The sequence below is a fragment of the Scyliorhinus torazame genome, chromosome 18 (assembly GCF_047496885.1).
Source record: "Scyliorhinus torazame isolate Kashiwa2021f chromosome 18, sScyTor2.1, whole genome shotgun sequence".
Classification (NCBI taxonomy): Eukaryota; Metazoa; Chordata; class Chondrichthyes; order Carcharhiniformes; family Scyliorhinidae; genus Scyliorhinus; species Scyliorhinus torazame.
In genome coordinates, this window is record NC_092724.1 from 28,596,312 (window position 1) to 28,623,052 (window position 26,741).

At 46.4% G+C, this 26,741-nt stretch overlaps 1 protein-coding gene across 1 annotated transcript; it reads left to right on the top strand.

The window, feature by feature from the left end:
- The first annotated feature begins 15,754 nt into the window (after positions 1 to 15,754).
- On the top strand, positions 15,755 to 23,053 carry oaz1a (ornithine decarboxylase antizyme 1a). Its single transcript, XM_072482467.1, is given in 6 exon segments — positions 15,755 to 16,019; positions 17,316 to 17,373; positions 17,375 to 17,461; positions 18,545 to 18,717; positions 19,151 to 19,236; positions 22,714 to 23,053. Coding segments are annotated over 6 exon segments (645 nt in total). The 5' UTR covers positions 15,755 to 15,909; the 3' UTR covers positions 22,845 to 23,053.
- Positions 23,054 to 26,741: the final 3,688 nt, after the last annotated feature.

Here is a 26,741-nt window from a genome sequence, read left to right on the forward strand (position 1 = left end):
ACAAAATTGTTTTAAGACAGCATCTGCAGACTCCAGTTTTACATCGCAACAGTTCCAGAAATAGTAACAGAACCCAGGGGCAATAAAAATGGGAAAAAAAGGAGTAATAAGCTTATTAACTACTAAATTAATACATTAAATGAAAATAAATATATCACCGAGTGCGACTCACATACTATCAGAAGTAAAACCGTTGTGTATAAAAGTCCTGATTTTTGTGCAGGGTTGAGATATCTGGCTGCCCCTTTCGTCTTCTGTGTTTCAGTCTGGGACTGATGGAAGGCAACAGGTGCCAGCTCCGGTAGAATCAAAATATCAGCCAATCCCGTGTGATAATGATCTACAGCAGTCACTAATGAAAGTAACTCTAGAATTGACGGGTGGGACTTGGAATGGCTTGGGATTGAAGAATGTATTATTGGCAGTAGGCTCTCCAATTCCATCACCCCTTGAAGCAATTCACAATAAAAGCCACTAGATGTTTCTCTACTTACCTATGTACATGTATCTCTTATTTTACTCTCCTTTCCTTCTTATAGACGTAACATTAATTAATTCTTAAGTTGAAAGAAAACGTGGCAAAATTATTCCAGGAATTTCTGAAGCTCAGTCTGAACAGGTGTGAATCCATCATTCTAGCCATCGCTGCATGAGACTAATTGTCAGATACAATAGTTCTATTTTAATAGTGCCATATAGTGAGATTTTGAATCTATTTACAGTTTTTGAATCTCATAAAATGGAAACCAGATTGCAAATTCTTTATGGTATATTTTTTAGAGCACCAAACTGCTTTAAATTACTGCAAATGTGTTCCATTGATACATAATTCTGGACTTGGCTTATTATAGCGAAAAAGAAAACAAGAGTTACATCTCCACTTTTCCACTGAAATTAGCAAAGACGGGAGTGTAATCTCCATTGTAACAAAGGACATGGCCAGGTCATTGAAGTCTCCCACTCAAGAGTGCATTCTATGCCTTTGCTCCCTTGGAATATCCTCCAAGTCGAGCTCAAGATGGAGGAGTAATCATTTATCATTTGTTTTTTTTTAATAAACATTTTATTGAGGTATTTTTGATATAGTAACAACAACAAAATAAACAATGTACATGATACCATAAGTGGTAGTCACCACTGTTGTATTATATTGTATATAATGCACTGCATACGAGGGTATTACGGTAAGGCCCCTTTACTACTGGTACGGGGGTGGATCCCTGCCTGCTGGATCCGCCCAGTAGGCGGAGTATAAATGTGTGTGCTCTCCGAACTGCAGCCATTTCGGCAGCAGCTGTAGGAGGCCACACATCTCTGTGTAATAAAGCCTCGATTACTCTCTACCCTCGTCTCGTCGTAACTGATAGTGCATCAATTTATTACGCAGAGATTTTACAAAGATGGATCTCCGCATCAAGCCGGATCGCCTGCAGCTGCATCCTCAAGCAGACAACACCAAAAAGGACTTTGCACATTGGCTAACTTGCTTTGAAGCATACATCGGATCTGCGACAGACCCAATTGCAGAAGCACAGAAGCTCCAGATTCTGTACACGCGGCTGAGCTCCGATGTCTTTCCCCTCATCCAGGACTCGCCTACCTATGCAGAGGCCATAGCGCTACTGAAGGAGAACGACGCTCAGCAGACCAACAATATCTACGCCAGGCACCTCCTGTCCACGCGGCACCAACTTCGCGGTGAGTCTGTGGAAGATTTCTGGCGTGCCCTGCTCGCCCTTGTGAGAGACTGTGATTGCCAGGCCGTTTCGGCCGCTGAAAATTCTAACCTGCTAATGAGAGACGCGTTCATTATGGGCATAGGGTTGGCCTACATCCGCCAGCGCCTCTTAGAAGGGGCTAAGCTGGACCTCGCGGCGACCACGAAACTAGCACTCTCGCTCACAGTCGCCTCACGCAACGTACAGGCGTATGCCCCTGACCGTACGGCCCACCCCTCCTGGGCATCGTGGACCCTGCCAGCGGCCACCCCATCGTGGACCCCATCAGCACCGCGCGGCAGCCAACCAACCCAAGGGGACCCAAGTGCTATTTCTGCGGACAGACAAAACACCCCCGACAGCGCAGCCTGGCGTGGAGCGCGCTCTGCAAGGCCTGCGGCAAGAAAGGACATTTTGCTGCAATGTGCCAGGCCCGCTCAATCGCCGCTATTGTCCCTGCACCCCCAGCGTGCGGCCAGTGGGCGCCGCCATCTTCCTCACCTCAGACCATGTGAGGCCTGTGGGCGCCGCCATCTTGCTCCCCTCAGAACACGTGCAGCCCGTGGGCGCCGCCATCTTGCTTGCCTCACAACCAATGGGCGGAGCCATCTTGCTTGCCCCAGGACACGTGCGGCCCGAGGGCGCCGCCATCTTGCCTGCCTCAGGACACGTGCGGCCCGTGGGCGCTGCTATCTTCCCCGCCTCAGGACCCCTGCCCGTCGGGCACCTCATTGGGCCACTCATCGCCTGCAACCGCCGCCGACCAGCCACGTCTCTCCTCCGTCACGATCGACCAGTCCTGACCGCACAACCTCGCGACCGCGTCGACAAAGGTGAAGGTCGATGGGCATGAGATATCCTGCCTTCTGGACTCCGGGAGCACTGAGAGCTTCATCCACCCCGATACAGTAAGGCACTGCTCCCTCGCGGTACACCCCATTAACCAAAGAATCTCCCTGGCCTCCGGATCCCAGTCCGTGGCGATCCAGGGGTACTGCATTGCCACCCTCACCATCCAGGGCATAGAGTTCAGCAGCTTCCGGCTCTACGTCCTCCCGAACCTCTGCACTGCCTTGCTACATGGCCTGGACTTCCACTACAACCTCCAGAGCCTAACTCTGAAATTTGGTGGGCCCCGACCACCCCTTACTGTCTGCGGTCTCACGGCCCTTCAGGTCGACCCGCCTTCTCTGTTTGCAAACCTCACCCCGGATTGCAAACCCGTCGCTACCAGGAGCAGACAGTGTAGCGCCCAGGACAGGACCTTCATCGGGTCTGAGGTCCAGCGGCTGCTGAGGGAAGGTATCATCGAGGCCAGCAACAGCCCCTGGAGAGCCCAAGTGGTAGTGGTGAAAACGGGGAAGACAAACAGGATGGTCGTTGACTACAGTCAGACCATCAATCGGTACACGCAGCTCGACGCGTACCCCCTCCCAAGCATATCTGATATGGTCAATCAGATTGCACAGTACCGGGTCGTCTCGACAGTGGACCTGAAATCTTCCGACCACCAGCTCCCCATTCGCAAGGCGGACCACCCGTACACCGCGTTTGAAGCAGACGACCGCCTTTACCATTTCCTTAGGGTTCCCTTCGGCGTCACTAATGGGGTCTCGGTCTTCCAACGGGAGATGGACCGAATGATTGACCGGTACGGACTGCGGGCCACTTTCCCGTACCTGGATAACGTCACCATCTGCGGCCATGACCAGCAGGACCATGGCGCTTACCTTTCCAAATTTCCCCACACTGCCAAACTCTTCAACCTAACCTACAACAAGGAGAAGTGTGTGTTCAGCACGAACCGATTAGCCATCCTCAGCTATGTGGTTCAGAACGGAGTTCTAGGGCCCGACCCCGATCGCATGCGCCACCTCATGGATCCCCCCTTCCCTACTGCCCCAAGGCCCTCAAACGATGCCTGAGGTTGTTTTCGTACTGCGCCCAGTGGGTCCCTAACTATGCGGACAAGGCCCGCCCACTCATCCACTCCACCGGTTTCCCACCAACGGCAGAGGCTCACCAGGCCTTCAACCGTATCAAGGCCGACATCGCCAAGGCTGCGATGCACACGGTTGACGAGGCACTCCCCTTCCAAGTCGAGAGCGATGCATCAGACGTCGTTCTGGCTGCCACCCTCAACCAGGCAGGCAGGACCGTGCCATTCTTTTCCCACACCCTCCATGCCTCCGAAATTCGGCACTCCTCCGTCGGAAAGCCCAAGCTATCGTTCAACCTGTGCTGGCATTGGAGGCATTACTTGGCCGGCAGGAGATTCACTCTCCTCACAGACCAACGGTCGGTTGCCTTCATGTTTAACAACACACAGCGGGGCAAGATTAAAAATGATAAGATCTTGCGGTGGAGGATCGAGCTCTCCACCTTTAATTTTGTATCGCCCCGGTAAGCTCAGGTCTGCGCGGAGTGTAAACCGCACTTCTACCAGCCAGACCGTGCGCTCCTGGTGAAGGCCTCCCGCACCTTTGAACGCCTCAGCGTGGACTTCAAAGGGCCCTTCCCCTCCACCGACCGCAACACGTATTTTCTCAATGTGGTCGACGAATATCCCAGATTCCCCTTCACCATCCCTTGCCCCGATGTGACATCTGCCACCGTCATCAAAGCCCTCAACACCATCTTCGCTCTGTTCGGATTCCCCGCCTACGTCCAAAGCGACCGGGGATCCTCATTTATGAGCGATGAGCTGCGCCAGTACCTGCTCAACAGGGGCATTGCCTCGAGCAGGACGACCAGCTACAACCCCCGGGGAAACGGGCAGGTGGAGCGGGAGAATGGGATGATCTGGAAGGCCGTCCAGCTGGCCCTCTCGGCCTCCAGCTGGCAGGAGGTCCTCCCCGATGCACTCCACTCCATTCGGTCGCTCCTGTGCACGGCGACTAACGAAACCACCCATGAACGTCTCTTTGCCTCCCCCAGGAAGTCCACCTCCGGGGTTTCGCTCCCAATGTGGCTGGCAGCTCCAGGACCCGTTCTCCTCCGCAAGCACGTGCGGCTCCACAAGGCGGATCCGTTGGTTGAGGGGGCACGCAAACCCGTAGTACGCCTACGTAGTGTACCCCGACGACCGCCAAGACACAGTCTCCCTCAGGGACCTGGCACCAGCTTGGACCCCACCCCACCCCCCTGCCCCGGCGCCACCCTCCCTTCCCCCTGCGCACCCCACCACAGCGCCCGCTCCAGGACAATCCGTCCTCCCCTTGGTCCCACCCGGGGATGAAGAGGATGTCGACATGCTCCCGGAGTCACCGACGACCGAGCCGACGCCTGACTCGCCGTTAGCACTGCGGCGCTCTCAATGACGGATCAAGGCGCCCGACCATCTAACTATGTAACCTTCTCTGAAATTTTAATGACAACCTGTATGTAAATAGTTTTCCACCACCCCCGCTGGACTCATTTTTAACAGGGGGTGAATGTGGTAGCCACCACTGTTGTATTATATTGTATATTCTGCACTTCATACGAGGGCATTACGGTAAGTCCCCTGTACTACAGGTACGGGGGTAGATCCCTGCCTGCTGGCTCCGCCCAGTAGGCGGAGTATAAATGTGTGTGCTCTCCGAACTGCAGCCATTTCGGCAGCAGCTGTAGGAGGCCACACATCTCTGCTTAATAAAGCCTCAACTACTCTCTACTCTTGTCTCGTCGTAATTGATAGTGCATCACCATAAACATAGTGCAAAAGCCATTTACCTCTCGTACAGGTCCCACCCTTATTGACCCCCTACTCTAATCTAAACTACCCCCCCTTCCCCTGACGATTAATTTCCCGCAAAGAAGTCGACGAACGGTTGCCACCTCCGGGCGAACCCTAACAGCGACCCTCTCAAGGCGAACTTGATTTTCACCAAACAGAGAAAGCTAGCCATGTCCGATAGCCAGGTCTCCGATTTCGGCGGCTTTGAGTCCCTCCATGCTAATAGCATCCATCTCCGGGCTACCAGGGAAGCAAAGGCCAGAATGTCTGCCTCTTTCTCCTCCTGGATTCCCGGATCCTCCGACACCCCGGGACTCAGCGCCACCCTTGTTTTTAACACCGTGGTCATGACGTCCGCAAACCCCTGCCAAAATCCCCTAAGCTTTGGACATGTCCAAAACATGTGGACATGGTTCGCCGGTCCTCCCGCACATTTTGCGCACCTGTCCTCCACCCCAAAGTATCTGCTCATCCGGGCCACTGTCATGTGAGCCCGGTGAACAACCTTAAATTGTATCAGGCTGAGTCTGGCACATGTTGCGGACGTGTTGACTCTACTCAACGCGTCCACCCATAGACCATCCTCTGTCTCACCTCCCAGCTCCTCCTCCCACTTGCGCTTCAGCTCCTCGGACTGCGTCTCCTCCGACCCCATAAGCTCTTTATAAATGTCCGAGACGCTCCCTTCTCCTACCCACTCTCTGGAAACTACCTTGTCCTGGAGCCCCCTTAGCGGTAGGAGCGAGAAGGTTGACACCTGTTTACGAAGGAAGTCCCACACCTGCAGATACCTGAATTTGTTTCCCCTCACCAACCCAAACGTTTCCTCCGATGCCCTCACACTCGGAAAGCTCCCCTCTATGAGCAGATCCCCCAACCTCTCAATCCCCGCTCTCCGCTATAACTGGAACCCCCCGTCCATAGTCCCCGGGGCAAACCGGTGATTATCACAGATTGGGGCCCAGACCGATGCTCCCACATGCCGCCTTCACTGGCCCCAAACTCTCAGGGCCGCCGCCACCACCACTGGACTGATGGAGTACCGTGCCGGCGGGAATGGTAAATGCGCAGTTACCAACGCCCCCAAACTGGTGCCCTTACATGAAGCTGCCTCCATAAGCACCCATGCCGACCCCTCCCCCACCACCCACTTCCTAATTATGGCTATATTAGCCGCCCAGTAATAGTTGCTAAAATTTGGCAGCGCCAGCCCGCCCTCTCCCCGACTCCGCTCAAGCATTACCTTCCTTACTCGCAGGGGCTTGCCCGCCCAGACGAAGCCAGTGATCACTCTGTTGACCCGCTTAAAAAAGGACCGCGGAATAAAGATGGAGGGACACGGATATACAAATAGGAATCTCGGGAGGACCGTCATCTTCACTGTCTGCACCCTCCCAGCTAGGGACAACGGAAGCGCGTCCCATCTCCGAAAATCATCCTTCATTTGGCCCACCAGCCGGGCCAGATTCAATGTATGCAGCCGGTCCCATTCCCGCGCCACTTGGATGGCTAGGTACCTAAAGCTTCCCTCTACTAACCTAAATGGCTCTCCCAGTCGCCTCTCCTGTCCCCTCGCCTGGACCATAAACATATCACTCTTTCCCATATTAAGCTTATACCCCGAAAACCAGCCAAATTCCCCTAGAGTCCTCATGATTTCTTCCATCCCCTCTATTGGGTCCGAAATGTACAGAAGCATAGAGCGAAACCCTGTGCCCCCCCCCCCCCCGGACCAGTCCGCTCAGCCCCTCGAGGCTCTCAGAGCAATTGCCAACGGCTCTATAGCCAGCAAAAACAACAGTGGGGAGAGGGGGCATCCCTGTCTCGTCCCCTGGTGCAGTCTAAAATTGTCTGATGTTGTCCTATTCGTCCGTGCACTTGCCCCAGGAGCCTGATACAGTTAACTGACCCAGTCAATAAAGCTCCACCCAAATCCGAACCATCCCAGTATCTCCCACAGATAGTCCCATTCTACCGGATCAAAAGCCTTTTCTGCATCCACTGCGATCACTACCTCCACCTCCCTACCTTCTGGTGGGCTGCACGGTAGCATTGTGGTTAGCACAATTGCTTCACAGCTCCAGGGTCCCAGGTTCGATTCCGGCTTGGGTCACTGTCTGTGCGGAATCTGCACATCCTCCCCGTGTGTGCGTGGGTTTCCTCCGGGTGCTCCGGTTTCCTCCCATAGTCCAAAGATGTGCAGGTTAAGTGGATTGGCCATGATAAATTGCCCTTAGTGTCCAAAATTGCCCTTAGTGTTGGGTGGGGTTACTGGGTTATGGGGCTAGGGTGTAGGTGTTGACCTTGGGTAGGGTGCTCTTTCCAAGAGCCGGTGCAGACTCGATGGGCCGAATGGCCTCCTTCTGCACTGTAAATTCGATGATAATCATGATCACATTTAACAACCTTCTTACATTGGCCACCAACTGCCTGCCCATAACAAACCCCGTCTGGTCCTCCCCAATAACGTCCGGAACACAATCCTTGATCCTGGGGGACAAGATTTTGGCCTGCAACTTGGCATCTACATTCAACAGGGAGATCGGCCTGTAGGACCCACACAGCTCCGGGTTCTTGTCCCACTTAAGAATCAGCGAAATCGTTGCCTGTGACATCGTCGGGGGCAACTCCCCTCTTTTCCTTGCCTCATTGAACATCCTCAACAACACCGGCCCCAATATCCCGAGAACGTTTTATAAAACTCCACTGGGTACCCGTCCGGACCCGGGGCCTTACCCGCCTGCATGGCCTTCAAGCCCTCCACTATCTCTTCCAGCCAGGTTGGGGCCCCCAGCCCTTCTACCCGCTCCCCGTACACCTTTGGGAAATTCAGCCCCTCCAAGAAGTGCCTCATCCCCTCCGGCCCCATAGGGGGTTCCGACCTGTACAGCCTGCAGTAGAAATCCCTAAACGCCTTATTCACCCCTACTGAATCACCAACCAGGTTCCCATCTCCATCCTTTACTTTCCCTATCTCCCTAGCTGCCTCCCTCTTCCTAAGCTGCTGTGCAAGCATTCTGCTGGCCTTCTCTCCATGCTCATAGATCGCCCCCCTCACCTTTCTCAGCAAGGCCCTGCTCAAAATAAAGAAATCAATCCGGGAATACACTTTATGCACGTGTGAGTAGAACTCCTTCACCCTCGGCTGCCCAAATCTCCATGGATCCACCCTCCCCATCAGCTCCATGAACCCTCTTAGTTCCTTTGCCATTGCTGGCATCCTGCCCATTTTTGAGCTTTACTGGTCCAAGCCAGGGTCCATAATGGTATTGAAGTCCCCTCCCATGACCAACCTGTGTGAGTCCAGGTCCGGTATCTTCCCCAGCATCCTCTTTATAAACTCCACATCATCCCAATTTGGCACATACATTTACTAATATCATCTGCACCCTCTCTAGCTTCCCACTGACCATAATGTACTGACCTCCCACGTCCGAGACTATTCTTCCCGCCTCAAACACCACCCTCTTATTGATCAGGATCGTGACCCCTCTAGTCTTTGAATCTAGTCCCGAGTGAAAGGCCTGACTGACTTAGCCTTTCCTCAGTCTAACCTGGTCCGTTACTCTAAGGTGCATCTCCTGCAACATTACCACGTCCGCCTTCAATCCCCTAAGATGTGCGAACACACATGCCCTTTTGACTGGCCCATTTACCCTCAAACATTCCAGGTGATCAGCCTAGTTGGGGGGCTCATTCCCCCCCCCCTCGCCGATCAGCCATCCCCTTTTTTAGACCCGCCTCCAGCCAGTGCTCTGCACCTCCACCGGTCCATCCCCAGGCAGCTCCCACCCCCGCCCCCCTCTGTCCCTCAGCCCAAGTCCCTCCCTCGTCAGCAGAACATGCACCCCCCTCCCCCCGAGTAACAACACCCTGTAACCCAACCCCTCTACTAAACCAAACATATGCACACCTCCCACTGCGCTTCCGAGAGCTAGCTCGCCCAGCTAGCTTGGTGGCCCCCATCCCCGGTGCATAGTCTCACACCTATTGTTCCCTCCCCCCCGCTCATACAAACAAACTCCAACGTCAAACAATCCCCACACAATTGCCCAACAGAAAAACACCAAGATCAAAACAAGCACACCTCCATCCCCCAACAGTGCAAATGAAACCCTTAACTCACTCTGCTCTACCGCTGGTTCCAAATCAATGCAAACGGCATCACAAACATCTTCCATGAAACGCAAAACGAGAAACATTTGTACAATAACAGAGAAACAAAAAGAAAAAACAAAAACATTAACATTGCAGCCAAGTTCAAAAGTTCTCAATCCATCAGCACCCCTTTCTTTTTCGCAAAGTCCAATGCGTCCTCATGCGACTCGAAGTAGAAGTGCTGATCCTCATGCGTGACCCAGAGACGGACTGGGTATAACAGTCCAAACTTCACCCTTTTCTTAAAAAGGATCGACCTGATCTGGTTGAAGCCTGCTCTCCTTCTGGCCACCTCTATACTCAGGTCCTGGTAAACCCCCAGGATGCTATTGTCCCATTTACAGCTCTGTGTCCGCTTGGCCCATTGTAGAATGCGTTCCTTATCCGAGAACCTGTGGAATCTCACCACCATTGCCCTCGGGGGGTCTCCCATTCGCGGCTTCCTCGTGAGTGCTCTGTGAGCCCTATCCACCTCCAAGGGCCGGGAGAATGCCCCATCCCCCAGGAGCTTCACAAACATGTCTGCGATGTATGCCCCAGCGTCCGTTCCTTCGGACCCCTCCGGGAGCTGCCGGTGGGATCTATTTTCTAGGTCCTCCACCTTCTCCAGGAGCTTCTTCTGCTGGTCCCTCAGCATCCCCACCTCCAGCTCCACCGCAGTCTGATGTTCCTCCTGCTCAGCCAGCGCCTTCTCCACCTTGGGCGTCCAATCTATGCGCCAACCGCTCAATCGACTCTCTTATCGGGTCCAAGCAGTCCCGTTTCTGCGTAGCAAAGCTTTCCTGAATGACTTGCATCAGCTGCTCCAGACTACTGGGTCGACAAGCCAGAGGTCCTAACCTCCACCATGCTGTCATCCGTTGCAGCTACAGCCCAAGCCTTCTCTATCTTTTTGTTTCTGCCCTTACGAACACTTCTAGTCCTTCTCACCATGCACCGAAGTGGGAATTCAGAAAACAGTTGCCACTAACATCCGTTTTACAAGTCAAGTCCAGTAGAAAAACGGGGGAAAGGTCCGAAAGTCCGACCAGAGCGGGAGCCACCAAATGTGCGACTTACTCCTTCAGAGCTGCCACCGGAAGTCATCATTTATCATTTGTGTGGAGATTATTTTCTCCTGAATATTTTTTGAACTTCTAAAATTGTTTTCATAGTGTCACCTCACTCAGAGTTCGGGCACATGATCTATTTATTTAACGGGCTTGAGAGTGTCAATCATATATTCAGATGTTCCTCTTCAGACACTATACTCCATATAATACATCAGCAAATCAGAACTGAACAATCTGTAAACTAAATGTATAATAGGAGAAAGAAAGTTATTTTCTGTTGTTTCTCTAACCTTGGAATAAACTAGAGAGTTTAAGATAATAAAGAGGGAAGCCAAACAGATACTAATGTAGGGAAATTTTCAACAATAACTAGTCCCTATAATTTTTTACTCAAAAATGTCTTTATTAGGGGCTGTTTAGCACAGGGCTAAATCGCTGGCTTTGAAAGCAGACCAAGGCAGGCCAGCAGCACGGTTCAATTCCCGTAACAGCCTCCCCGAACAGGTGCCGGAATGTGGTGACTAGGGGCTTTTCACAGTAACTTCATTTGAAGCCTACTTGTGACAAGCGATTTTCATTTCATTCATTCATAACATTTTTAAAGGTACATTACATAAGTTCAAATTCGACAGTATATAAAGTATATATGTAAATATAGATCATTTTCTTTCAATACAGTACGAGATGCCTCACACTTACCATTACAAGTTACATTTACAATGTACGTTTAATGTCAAACATTGGTGCATACAGTCCAAGGGGTTTTACACAGTTTCCAGCCTCTTAATATATTACGAAGGAAAGGCCTTAGACCCTGACTGATCTCCAGACTTAATTCGGCCACTTCCCCACAGAGTGTACCCGAGTAGTGACCATACAACAGCCCAAAGCTTCTGTTCAGACATAGAAACTAGTATGTCATCTCTGCATATCTCCAAGTCATAAATCAGAACAAGCAATACCATTTGAGAACTGCTTGTTTTGGGTAAAATTTCATAATTGTATTATCCTGATGTTTGCAAAGAAATGAAAGAGCTTTCTATGTAAGTGACCCCTTTAAATGCCCACACATTCTATACCATTGCTATATTTCGAGAAAGGGTAAAATAGTGTTACGCTAAGGTCAGAACAACATCAAAGATTGCCCCCGTACACAATGCAAACATCTGCAGGATGTGCAGAAGTGGCAAATGCTTATGGAGTAACACAAATGATAACCATCTCTGGAACGCTACTACAATCCTTTCATGTTTTTAGGCTGTACTGGAAACTTTAGTTGACTTGTTCAATTGCTAAACCTCCAAGAAATTTCTATGGCAAGAATTAGTTGAGGGAGGGGTGGTGTTTTCCCCATTCTGCCATTGTAACTTCATTGGAAACCCTTTTTACACGAATGAACATTTCTGCAAAAACTCCATTGGAGTTATGCAGCGGAGTGCAGGAAGCTCTGAGGAAATGATCTGCATCGGTCCAAATAGAATGGTTTCAATAGTCATGCATATTATCAGCATTCTGTATAGTCACAGGGCTCAGCTTGTCTTCGTCTACTCCCTTGTTTTGAAGATCATTTGAAGTAACAGATCATTTTTAATTTGATATTTGACTGATGTAAAGACAACAATGGTATTATGCTGTTTTCCCCCAATTGAAGATGTAGTTATTGTTGAAGCATATCCTCTGGCAATATTAAGATTCTTTCCAGTGGACAATAACAAATGTGTTAACAAAGATGTCCCATAGCATTGGATGGGAAAACAACAGAATCGACACAAAATGATTACAAATATGATTGATCATTATAATTTCTTGAAATGTTCTAAGTGTAAAGTTATGCCAGTATTTATGCTGATCTTCCCATGGTAAGTTATGCCAAAAACCCTGGAATGTAAAACTCATATAAAGTGCTAATCAGTGGAAACAACTGGAGCCTGAGGCTAAGTGCCAAACATTTCCATATTATGCTTTTGAATCCCTCTTTATGATTATAAATTGAAAATATTTGCAGTCATGAAATCATCACTCATGTATGTCAGCCAAAGAATGTCTAAGAAATTACAATCATTGAAACTTTCAATGTTTAATGAAAACTATTCTGATGGCAGACACATTCAATGATATAGAAAACACATTTTAGGTCTCGGCAAGTAGAATTTGTTTTAAAGTAACTGAACAAACTCATCATAAAACAGCAGAAATACAACTTTAGTTTCTCTTGGACCTAGATTTTTAGGGCGTGATCTACCGGCTGTTCACGCCGGCGGAATTTTCCAGTCCCATGTCGGTGCATGGGCATCCTGGTGACGAGAGGCAGTCACCTGGAAAATCTGTTGACAAGGGCAGGGTTAGTAAATCCCACTGGCGGGATTCCTCCGTTGCTGAAAAACATGCTCTGAGTTGCTCGGTAAATACCACCCATGATCTCTGCAGGCTCCAAAGCACTTTTGGGTTTAAAAAAAATTTAAAGTACCCAATTATTTTTTTTCCAATTAAGGGGCAATTTAGCGTGACCAATCCACCTACACTTCACTGCACATCTTTGGATTGAGGGGAGAGACCCACGCAAACACGGGGAGAATGTACAAACTCTACACGGACAGTGACCCAGACCCGGGACCGAACCTGGGACCTCGGCGCCGTGATAAAGCACTTTAACACCCCAGGGACTTCCCCAAGCAAACCATTAGGTATTAGCCCAGAATGAAAAACACATTCTTTGGTTAATTTCAATGCTGGCTGCCAAAATTACCCAAGCCCTGCAGAACTCTCCTTTTTAAAGAACATGACCATTGCAATAATATATCCTAGGTTTTTAACCCTTAATTTGCCCAATACTTTTAGAATTCAATTTTCCTAAAATCTTCCAATCAAGAAAAGCAGGCGTAAATCATTTGTCTTCTTTGCACTTCTCAGGAAACAAGTGGTAGGTTTAAGTGATCTCTATTTGCAATGTTAAATATTAGAAATAGATTTAAGTGGGTTTTACTGTGTACAACTCTAGTTCGATTAATGTTAAACAAAGGTGTTTGCATGTATGGTTTTTTTTGTTTCAGTTCAAACTGTGTTTCTATTGTGCGAGAGTTTACGACAGAAGTAAACATGAGCTTGGGAATAGAATGTAATGTTGCTTAGCAACCACAAACCACTTTTGGGGAAAAGGCCGTTAGTTTCGTTTTAACGAGTGCAAGAAGCCAGAGTAGAAGGAGCTTAGCAGAAAGAGAGGGAACATCTCTCGCAGCTTTTCTGGCGGCAAGGCATAAAATGGGATAAGGGGTAAGAAAGCAAGTGCTAGAAATCTAAATAAAAGCTAGAAAAGGAAACTAGAGAACTGAAGACAAGTTTCCAGGAAGCCTGAAGTTAAATGCCCAGAGGAAACTGCAATTAGAAGTGTACTGTTCACTGAAGTCACAGAGTTGGAAGTGCAAACCCGAGTGAATGGGCTAGGGAAAGAGATCGGAAGCAATCGGAGGTTTGGTGTCTTTATTTCCAGCTGTTGGAAACAATTTTGTCCTGCAAGGGAGCGAGTACCTGAGAGTTTGTGTAGAAGTTTGGAAGCTGTGGCAGTTGAAAGGGGGAAAGCAGGCTCAAGGGGGTGTGTGGACTGCGTTTCTTTATTTTCTTAAAATGAAGTTTAAAGTGGAACAAAAACAGAAAATGCTGGAAAAACACAGCAGTCTCTGTGGAGGGAGGAAAAACTGTTATAACATTTTGCGTCTCTAGGACTCTTGTTGAAAGGAGGGAGAAATGGGATGAGTTTTATGCTGTTTTAAGAGGGGGTGGAACAAAATAAGGTCAGGGATAGGTGGGAGTCAGGGGACATTTGACAAAAGATGACAAGGCACAAGAGAAAGGGAGCATTAATGGGGCTGGTTTAGCAGTGGGCTAAACGGCTGACTTGTAATGCAGAACAATGCCAGCAGCGCGGATTCAATTCCTGTCCCGGCTTTCCCAAACAGGCCCTGGAACGTGGCGACTAGGGGCTTTTCACAGTAACTTAATTGAAGCCCACTTGTGACAATACACGATTATTATTAATGGTCATGTTAAAGACTAAAGAAGGTGCTGATAGCGGCATAAAAGATAGGTTTTAAGGTGGATCCGTTTGCCACGTGATGATGTTGAAAGATATGGAGAAACGCACTAATAATGGGGGTGAGCCTCTCAATAAAATTGACTGAAAAGCAACAGTAATATTGATTTGTGAAAATAGCAGCTTACCAGCCCGACATTAATGGGGGGGGGGGGGGGGGGTTAAAGGGAGAGGAGAAGATAGTGTCAAGAGGACAACTACATCTTGAAGTTCATTCCCGCCCTAAAATAAAAAGCAAAGAACCACAGATGTTAGAAATCGGAAATAAAAAAACGAAAGTGCAGGTCTAGCAGCATCCGGAGAGTGTGAAACAAAAAAAAAATTTAAAAAGAGCTACATCAGACGCAAAAGGTTCAGGTCTGGTTGCTCTCCGGATGCTACCGAACTCAATGACCTTTATTCCAGAACTTTCAGCGTTTATCTCAGTCCCTCCCTTCTCTCCGCCTCCTTCCCTTCAGCCATTTTACTCCCCTCCATAAAAACTACACAAAAACGCAGGAATTTAACCACAAAGGCCGCACACCGGCTCCGACACTTCCGTTGACCGGACGGCTGGCTACGCCCGAATTAAAAAAAAAAAATACTGGTCGTTAACATTTGGAACAATTTTTCTTTTTGGGGGAAAAAAAAAAGTAAAATAAGTTTTTTTTTCCGCGTGAACGGTACTTCCCACAATCCCACACGCGGGTTGTCCGCGACTCTTTGCGATTTAAAATGTTTTATTTTTATTTTTAAACCCCTTCCGACCGCAGTCGAAAGACGTTTCTGCCAGCGGCCCGGGTCGAGGAGGGGGATCGAGCCTCCCCCGCCCCGGGGGTACAGAGACGGTCGGTTGGATTCGAATTCATCTGGCCGTTAAATGGGGGAGGGGAGGGAGTGGAAGCGCGAGCGCCTCCTCCCATGAGGCGACGCGGCCCTCCCTGTCTATAAATAGCCCCGCCTCGCTGGCCGCTGCGTCACAGTGAGTCCGGCTGCCAGGCGCTGCGTGTGGGGCAGGGGGCCGCTGTGTGTTTCGGTGTCTCGCTTGTGTCTCTCTTCTCCCCCAACCCTTCCCCCTCTTTTGTTTTTTTTGAAGAAGAATATAATTTCAGACCAGCGTGTCCGGCACCGCGGAGCCTTTCACCTGGTGTGTCCCCGTGGAGGAAACCCCCGCCCGCAACCCCCTCTTAAGGCCGGATGGTCAAGGTCTCCCTTCAGCGCATTTTGAATAGTCACTGTTTTGCTAGAGAGAAAGAAGGAAACACAATGCCATCCATGACGTTTAGTAGTAATCCTAGTGCCGCAAGGTAGGGGGGTCTTCTCCGCTTCGGGTGACAATAAATGAAAACCAGAGCCGCGCGTCAGGATCGTCTTCAGTTCTACCTCCTTACCCCTCTCCCCTTTTAAAAACCCCGTCTTTCATCGCAAGTCCCAACCCACGCTCTTTTCGCACTGGGTGTAATGAGCCGAATGTTGGCCGGCAGCAGCACAAAGAGCCGCTGTTCAAACCGGCCCTTTCCGTCGATGGATCGACCGATCCTCCATTCGGCTGGCAAGCGGCTGCGGATTCGCGTTCCGTGCTCATTTTTCCCCCTTCCCGCGAATATAAAAAGTTAAAAGCCCCCAACGATCTCTATTTAAAAAAAAAAAAAAAAAATCTTTTAATCCTACGGTCGACCCGCAGTTTATTTTATTTCTGCGGGAGTGGAGAGACGCGGAGTGCAGGGTTCATAAAATGGCGACCGTAAAGTGGAAAAACAGGACCGAGGGTTGATTTTCTTTATGTGTGTTTGTGTACGGGTTATGGGCAGATGAGAGAGAGGGGAGTTGGGAAATCCCCGGAGGCTGTGTGTGTGTATATATCTGCTGAGTTGACGTGGTGCCTCTGATGGTCGGAGGCTGGGAATGCAACAGGAAGTCTGCAATCCCAGCACAAGATCACTCGGTGGAGGCGAACCAGGCTCTCTTCCCCCCCCCCCCCCCCCCCCGAATCTTACATTTACACCTTCCATAGCCTCTCTTTACCCCTCCCCTCAATTTAAAGCACACGTGGCACCTGGGGAGAAAAGGAGTGCCTTTGAATTTGTTATTTTATAATCTTGCGTTCCATCATCTTAAAGTGCGTTTCCAACTTTTTTTTCCTCTGCAAGATTGTGTAAAATGGAAGGATGGAAAACAAAATTGAGGTGTTAATTGTAATACAAATTAATTGTAACTTTTGTTGATTGTTGTCAACTGGGTGATCTATTGGCTGTCCATTGTACACCTAACTTGTATCTCTTCTCTCCCCACCCCCGTTCACTTTTAATGCAACAGAAAAGTGAGCGTAGCGTATAATAGTTGCCCCATTGAATTGCTTCGTGCTGTACTGAATCTTGAAAACCCCCTAGTAAGAGGATACAGCACTTGTGATTAGTAAAGTTACACAAGCAAACGAGGAAAGTTTGTGGTTAACTTGAGCTTCATCTTGTTAGTTAGCTGTCTGATTTGAGCTCAAAGTGAATTTGATATTGGGTATGAACGGTTGAGTAAAGGGATCTGTGGATTTTTCTCTTTTGAATCCATTTGGGGTGAAATCACATTTAACATACTTTTTTTTCTAGTCCCAGGCTGTCCTCCAATTGTTGTCGTAACCCTGGTCCGGGGCCTCTGTGGTGTTCCTGATGTCCCTCACCCACCCTTGAAGATCCCAGGTGGGCGAGGGAATGGTCAAAGGGATCACAATCTTGCAGCCAGCTTACTGTATTCAGTAAGTATTGAGCTTTCAAGTCAGCAAATTTTGAATAAAATTGTTCCAATTATTTTCAAGAGGCACAAGAATTAAGGGAATGTAGCCTCATGGCTACAGGTGGCTAGGAGATAGTAAGCGGGGAATGGATGTTTCTTGGCGTTGATGAGATTGGAATTAGCTTGGGTGGGAATGTTCCATGGATTTGACTTTTTAATATGTATGTTTATTTGTCCTGGAATGTTCCTTGCTTATACATAATAGAGTTATGGAAAAATGCAGGATGGTAGACTAGCTGGGCGAGTGAGCAAAAATGCAGTTGTGCAGAGGGAAATGGCTTGTTTCAAATAGTTTTGAGGTAGAGTATATGATGAAGTTTTAAATGGTATTACTAATAGACGAGAAGGGTGGTACAGTAGCACAGGGTCCGCGCTGCTGCCTCAAGGTGTCGAGGACCTGGGTTCGATCCTGACCCCAGGTCAATGTCTGTGTGGAGTTTGCACATTCTCCCTGTGTCTGTGGGTCTCACCCCCACAAACCAAAGGTGCAGGGTAGGTGGATTAGACATTCTAAATTGCCCTTAATTGGAAAATGTTTTTAAAAGATTAACAGATAGTAAAATATAAAAGCTGGTAATTAGGTTTAGTGAGTAACTCGTGGCACAGATCAGTTGTGATTTCTGAGAAAGGATAACTGGTAGATAGTTACTAAATGTCGAAGTAAAGTTACCATTATCCCAGGTGACCACAAGCTGCTTTTGTCTTCTGAGGGGGAGAGTTGACTGGTGGTGATTTAACCAGAGGGTCAACACACTCCATGAGGGGCAAGGTTGAGAAGGTGGGGCCTTAATGAATAACATCAGCTGGTACAGGAATTGAACCCACTAGCTTTGTTCTGCATCACAAACCAACTGCCCAGCCAACTGAGCTAAACGGGCTCCTCTATTAACGTGGCAATTAGATTCCTGGACCAAGTTAATTAGGTAATAGCAGCAGTGTTTGCATAAAAGCTGCTCTTGCACATTTGACACACCTGTGTAGAATAGGAACTTAAAGGATGGATTGCTTGGAAATACTAAAATATTGAATTTATCTCCTCCCTCAGGATAATCGGCTGAGTGTAACAGAAGATTCGAGTGCAAACAGCAGGACTAAAATTCTCCATTTCCAGTCCAAGCTTACTGATGCAAGAATTGTTCACTGGAGAGTAGTACTGAACAACAACAATCTGTACATTGAACTCCCAGGTGGGGTCTTGCCCGAGGGAAGCAAAGAAAGGTATGTGCAGGAGCATGTGATTAGTACATCAGATCATTCATGCATAACGTTTTTCTAATTTTATTTTTGCTGGGTCAAATTTTTACAGTTAAACATTAGGTGTTGAATAAAGCACCTCCTAAGCCTTTCATTTTAACCCCTTTTCACAATAAAGTGACTTTAATATGCCTGTGTTCATTCCTTAAGAGCTGAAAATTAATGAATACATTGAGTAGCCTGTTGTATTTTCTTTGAGGTTTTGCCACAAACCTCAATGAAACTTTTGGGGAAAAATGCTATTCTCAAACTTTGAAGTCTTGACTACACAACATCAGTGGATACTTTGCTAGATTGCAATGTTATTAGTACCTTTCCTGTTAGAACCAGTTTGTGCTTTGTTGTTTAAGAATAAATCCAGCATCAAACTCAACATTCTAATCCTATTCTTTTTCAGTTTTACCATCCTGCTTGAATTTGCAGAAGAGCATCTTCAAGCTGAGCATGTCTTCATTTGCTTCCACAAGAACAGGGATGATCGAGGTGAGTGAATGCAATGGTACTATTTAATATCACCATCTGTGGCCCTTGACATGTCATTTTCTATGGCATCCATTTCTAACTGCCATTGCCCCATAGTAACCACCTGAACGATCAGTCAGTCTAATATATGAGAACAGTATTATTATGCTGTCATTCTCTAACCTGGAATTACAAACCTCAGTTTCATATTTCATCCTACACCTGTGACAATTGTGCTCCCATAATGTTGCATTGAAGTGCTGGCCCAGATGATATTTACTGTAGCTTCATTGTTGGCTTCAGCTATTGTTTTGGTCCAGGTGCAAGTGCTAGAAACTGAGTTGACTTGACAACTGATTTATGTTTTAAAGATCCTGTCATGACAAGTGTTCAACATATCAAATTGTTTTTGATTTTTGGTTGCTAACTATACTTTTGCCACGGGGATGAGCAAGCGCAGCAGCTGGATGTAACTGAGCAACCATAGTTCCTGTTGTAAAGCATCTTGCTTATTGAACTGAAACTGGCTGAAATTCCCATCTTATATTCTATAAAATCAAACTCATTCCCAGAGGATTGGTGACATAGCTGTTATCAGATTATTATTATCAGACCTAAAATTGATTTTGAAGTTCCTACTTATTATTTGTAATCTTAAAGCTTGTCTTCACTGATAAGTCTAGTTTTATCAATCAAAGGGAAAGCTAAACTTTATAAGAATTGAAATCTGCTGTCACCGATGGTCTCAATACTTCATAACCACTGTTTATAAAAGTGCATATGGTTTCAAAGGATGGAAGTAACACTGCAGTTGCTTTGGTGAGCCAAAGCAATGTATAGTGTTTTAAAGCATCTGTGGACCTTGCCCAAGTCATGCAGTACTTTTCTACATAGTAAAGTCTGGATATAACAGTAGTTATGCATTGTTAACTACCAAAAGCCATGTACTTTGTGGCAATACAAGTGGTATACAGCTTTTTGCAAATGCTCTGATAATTGACAAAAACTAGTGGGTGTTCCTATGGTGTTGCTCACTTGAGTGCGGAAATAGGGAATCTGAGCTTAGCTGTTTGAGATGCAGTGGAATGTGATGGCTTGAAGGGATAATGGTTTGTAATCAGACCAGTTAAAGAAATTCTGCAATGCTAAAGTTTGAAGCTGAATTCATTGCACGTTCCAGTGTACAGATTTTGATTCTTACGATTAGAATGTATGACTTAAAATAGTTCAAAATCTGATGTGCCACAATCTGAGAATTCTACACTTGCTGTATTTTCCTTGGAACTAACTCCAAAACTTGTCAAATGTCAGACCTTCATTGGCTATAGCAATCTGAGCAGTAAGGTTTGGGGTAATATCCATTGTCACTAAGTACGCAGCCATAATGTAACTTGCACTTAAAACTCGTACCCATTGTCTTATGCAGGCTGATCCAGGCAGGTTATAGACTCGCTGGTAGATTTGATTTATTTAGGCAAGCCAGCACTTAGCTCAGCAATCCAGTTTGGAATTTGTGCTAGAACTATACGTGCTCTGGTATGATTGTACCTTGTATTGTGCCTGGTTTTAGTCACCCAAGAAAAACATTAAACCATTGAGTTAGTGTAGCATCATGAGGTTGATACCAAGGGTGAAACTCTAGGTCAACGTTTTTGGTTTTTCAATCTTCAAAGGAAATTACTGAGCTGCAAAACGTTTTTCTATGAGACTTTGTATCCAATGTTGGGGCACAACAAAGTCGAACGGAACAGTCCTAAATCTGGCAGGTTTTTTTTTTTGTAGTTTACATGCAAGTTTTCTAACCAATTTTGCCACCTTTTCCTAAATTGGACCTGGAAATAGTACTTAACTTTTCCTGGATCCTCTGCATGAAATAAATACCTGAGGAAGGAGCAGCGCTCCAAAAGCTAGTGACATAGAAACAAACCTGTTGGACTTTAACCTGGTGTTGTAAAACTTCTTGCTGTGCTCACCCCAGTCCAACGCCGGCATCACCACATCATGAAATAAATAAGCCCTACAAAGCAGTGACAGCAGCATAAAGGCCCATAGAATATGTTGTCAGAGCCAACTTAGTTTAAATGTTTTTCCCATTTTAAAGTTTTACAGTTTATATTGACTAATGGTTAACTAAGCTGTGAATGTTTAATACAATTGACTTGTAAAGTAGTTGATTTGTTTGATACTGTCATACTCTGGAATCTGCAAATTTGTTAAATTTGCAGAGCTGGCAGCTTTTGCATCAGATATTGTAATAAATTAGCCTGAGGCATTGGCCTGGATTATATGATTTATTTGAACTTGATTAGGAACCTGACAAGGGTTGATTTTCTAAGTAAACTCTCCTTTCTGCACTATCTGTATATCCCTCAATTCTCTTAGAACATAGAACAGCACAGAACAGGCCCTTCAGCCCTCTATGTTGTGCCGAGCTTTATCCGAAACCAAGATCAAGCAATCCCACTCCGTCATTCTGGTGTGCTCCATGTGCTAAATCTCCTTTGCACCCTTTCCAATGATACCACGTCCTTCTTATAATGAGGTGACCAGAACTGCGCACACTACTCCAAATGTGGTCTCACCAGGGTCCTGTACAGTTGCAGCATAACCCCACGGCCCTTGACATGTGCACCATTTTCCCAGAGCCATTCAGAAACCTTTATCCAGTACACAATAGTTGGTGCAGCTGGTGCCACCTGAGGTCTGAGGCAAAGGGGATGAACCCCAAAGCCTCACGTACTGGTATCTAAGCATCCATGAATCTGTTGGACAAGGTGATAACATTCACTGCTGACTATGAAGGTAGCTTTCCACAAATATCTAGCAATCTGTACTGTGGATTTGAACTTTGATTCCACTCTGGCACCATCTATAGGGATCTTGGTTCAGCGGTGAACTAAAGCAACCAGTCTAATTGAGGAATTCTCTGATTGCAAATTGGAAAGTAACAAGGTCAAGTTTTATAATTTTACAGAAAACACAATGATTGGGATATGCATGTGGGATTGAGGTAGAAGCGATATATTTTTGGGATGTCTCGAATTTTTTAGCATGGGATGGAGAAATTGACATTTCCACAAAATTAATTCAAGTTGGGATGTTGTTCAGCAGTAATTATGATCCAAGTACATTGTTTAAAAAACATAGATTTCAACATGAGCCTCATTCAACATGGGACAACTTAAAGGGACAATTTGCAAGGGTTGATACACTGAGACCAATGGGATAGCAAGAAAATTGGTGATTTCTAAATTGTTTCTATCTGAACAGTTCAACCGTGTGCTCTGAAGTAGTGGGATTCACTGATGGCAAATAATGAATTTCCATGTTTCACTGCATATGCAAGCTGTCACTTTGAGTGATGGTGAATAGTGACAGTTTCACCTTCCTTATAACTATAAAAAGCCAGGGCAATTCCTCCCCTTACCCATGCAACAGTTAATGTGGAGAAGTTACCACTTGCATAATAGTATTAACACTTTTCATTTTAAATTTCAGCTTCACTGCTTCGCACATTTAGCTTTCTTGGCTTTGAGATTGTGAGACCTGGACATCCCCTCGTCCCAAAAAGACCAGACGCTTTCTTCATGGTGTATACATTTGAAAGAGACTCATCTGATGAAGAATAAATGTGTGCTTTTATCTTGCTCTTGTTTTGGGTTTTTTGTTTTGTCTCATCTGTGAAGTTATATTGGTGAAATTCTGTCTTATCTGGCATTGCAGCCTCAGGAGAATCTTCAGGTTCAGTGGTGATTGGTTGGATAATTTCACTCGTACTGTATCTCAAAATATTTGCATGTTATGATTATAACAAATAAATTGCTCACCATGAAATTAACTGCATACACTTTTTTTAGTTTTGGTTGACATGTTGCATTAATCTTGAATAAAATTTATTTTTACTGTTGGTGTGCTTAGCTTGGAGTGAATAAACATTTGTTGATGACTTATTGTTGGCACAAGACCACAAGGGAATTGTTGGAACTGAGGTAAAATAGTGAAGAGAATTAAAAAAAATGTATTAACAAATTATCAAATGTGGCTTTAACGCCAGTTGGCAATGGTTTCAAAGCCTTCTGATTTCAGATTTTAAAATTTGAATTCAAATGCCGCTATCTGCCATGATGTGATTTGAGCCCAGGTCTACAGAGCATTACATTGGGTCTGTGGATTACCAAGTCCAGTGACGATACAACCACCACTTCCCCTTGTTCAAGTGGGATGATGTTTTTTTCACCTCTGATCTCTCAACTCCCACCTATCAATGTTTGAATTACACCTACTTGGTGGGTTATTTCCACTAGTTTTTTTTAATGGGATTCCCATGGGTCATGGAAAAAATTGTGCTCTACACTAGTATGTTCAAGAATCATTTGACCTGAATTGGGCGTGGCACCAAACTCCCCATGTTTCTGATTAAGGTTACACTGATTTCAAATTGGGCTCATTTTCTTGGACCTGGGGTTTTTCCAAATACAACTTAGTAAGCAACTGACTAGATGTACACCAACGAAACTGAAGTAGTTCGGTGTAGTTAAGAACTGAAGTGATTTTTTAATTTGGTTACTTGCAGGTGGAAGATTGGATTGGCCAAATTAATTTTGATAAAACCTAATGTAACCTAATCTGTACAAAGTGACAATACTACCCTGTTTTCTCTCAAATGTTTAAGTAATTTAATCTACCCTAAAATTCATTTACAGATTTTATAGTACCTTGACACCCATTGTCAATAGAACATTTTGTTAAATGTCAAATCAACTACCCCTGCTGTATGTCCGTTCCAATCTGAGCAACATCCATTAACCAATAGTACATTTCCTGATCTCAAATTTCTGTTGCAGGCAAATGTGCCTGAAACTGAAGTTGGACTAATTATGTAGTAACCAAGTTTCTCTCCCAAGTAGCTATCCACCAGAATTTAAAATGAGTCAACTTCAATTCTGCCCTTTTGCAGCTGGATAAACCAACCAGAATTGGTGCTGTGTATTTGGTCATCTGTTTGGGCAGCACGGTAGCATTGTGGATAGCACAATTGCTTCACAGCTCCAGGGTCCCAGGTTCGATTCTGGCTTGGGCCACTGTCTGTGCGGAGTCTGCACATCCTCCCCGTGTGTGTGGGTTTCCTCCCACAGTCCAAAGATGTGCAGGTTAGGTGGATTGGCCATGATAAATTGCCCTTAGTGTCCAAAATTGCCCTTAGTGTTGGGTGGGGTTATGGGGATAGGGTGGAGGTGTTCACCTTGGGTAGGGTGCTCTTTCCAAGGGCCGGTACAGACTTGATGGGCCGAATGGCCTCCTGCACTGTAAATTCTATGATCTAGCAATTGATCCACATTCTCTAATCCTTCAATTATCAGTTCCAAAACTAAAATTACCATATTTAACACTTATTTGAACATGCAGTAAGCCTGTTTCATGCCTTCAGAACACAGCTGAACAGGATATACAGCATCAATCAGAACTTGTAATATCTGTCCACTGCATTGAATGAGCTACAGCATAGAATCTAATTTTGATTGCAGTTTAACATTGCCCCATTTTGAGCTATTTGGCTTCAACCTTGGTAAGTTAATGGAGTTTGTATTGTTTAATGGCACGGGTTTCATTTGAATGTTTCCCAATGTATTTATGTTTTAATTTTTTCGGTCCTGCAGAACCTGACAGCTTTTGCATCGCTTTTAATGGAAAATTGTTACCCTTAATCATTTCACTCAAAAGTGGTAATTTTCAGGATCACAACTACAACTTTCAAGTGGGGAATTAACTGTGGGCGCGATCGAACGGCTATGCTGCATCGGAAAAAGCACCCCGCCGTGGCTCAGTATGGGCGATAAAAGCCGACAGACTCTGCTCACAGGATCTACCCGGCTTGCAACACCTCGCGAGATCCAATATAATCTCGTGAGGCGTTGCGATGTAACTCCCGCCCATTGTGGGCCGGATCACTTTGTGGCAAATCTAGCCTCACCTGTGCAAATTCCTAAGGTACGTGAGGCTTTGGGGTTCATCCCCTTCGCCTCAGACCTCGGGTGGCACCAGCTGCACCAACTATTGTGTACTGGATAAAGGTTTCCGAATGGCCCTGGTAAAATGGTGCATTTGGTGGCTGTTAAGAGCCGTGGGGTTATGCTGCAACTGTACAGGACCCTGGTGAGACCACGTTTGGAGTATTGTGTGCAGTTCTGGTCACGTCATAGGAAGGACGTGGAATCATTGGAAAGGGTGCAAAGGAGATTTAGCATATGGAGCACACCAGAATGATGGAGTGGGATTGCTTGATCTTGGTTTCGGACAAAGCTCGGCACAACATCGAGGGTTGAAGGGCCTGTTCTGTGCTGTACTGTTCTATGTTCTATATTTAGTACTGGTCCCTATTTGGAGCGGCACTCGGGCTCAGTTTCAGGGCAAGGTGGCACCTTGGCATAGCTGGTGCCACCTGGGCACCCTGGCAGTGCCAGCTGAATGCCCAGATGGCATAGGCACTGCCAAGCTGGCATTTCTTGTGTCCGTACGATTGGGGCGGGTGTGCTCTGTGTGTGGACCCTTAGTGAGTTTGGACTGAAGGGGGGAGGTTGGGGATCGCTTTGGGGGCCTCCGAGCTCCCCATTGTACAAAATGGGGCTATGTGCGGCCTTGGTCGCGTCTTTCTCATTCAGGCCCTTTGTCCAACCTGAGTTGTGCTGAATAGCCATATGTTTCTCGGCACTGAGTGCCAGGAAACACACAGCTAAACGCGCTTGCCAAGAGACTGTTCCCTTTTGCGAGAATTGCACCCTAAAGCTGGAATAATGGATAGTGGAAAGGTTATAGGGTAAAATCTAAATGGCAGGTATCGATTTGCTCTGAGAAACAAGATGAAGTAGATTGTGTCAAAAGTGCAGCATTCTTGTGCCAAATCGTTGACTCGTGTCAATCGGTTCTTACCTCAAAAAGAAAAAAATTGCTGTGCATTTTCATGAAGGACATCAAATAATTATGATCCAATGAAACTACAACCATTTTTGTCAACAAGTTCTTGCAGCATGTGAGAATATTTTGTTTTTATTGTGAAATTTGTCATTCCAACTTGCAACATACCAAGTCTTGGTTAAAAAAAAAGATTTTGTGGTGGTTGATGCATTTTTTTCCTCCATTCTCACCCAATATGTTCTGCAACAACTTTATTATCTGTGCTATTTCAGATGCATCGTAAAACCATCTAGTTCCAGAAGAAGTTTCTCTTCTATCTCCCTTCAAGTTCATCTTATTCATGAGATCCATATCCTACTCTCTTAATCAAATTCACACTCATTTAGTGTGCTTTCCTGCCCCCATGCTATCTGACATTGTAAGAGTCTCCTTTCCTCAAATATTGCTCCCCCCCCCCCCCCCCCCAAAGCATTTAATGAACACTCAGTACTAGCAATCTAGTGTCCCACTCCCTATCTTCCCTCTCTTCCTGGCCCATCAATGTGATATCCCCTTTCAAATCTATGTCCATCTTTTCTGCAAATCTATGCTTGAATTTCCAAACAGAATATCAT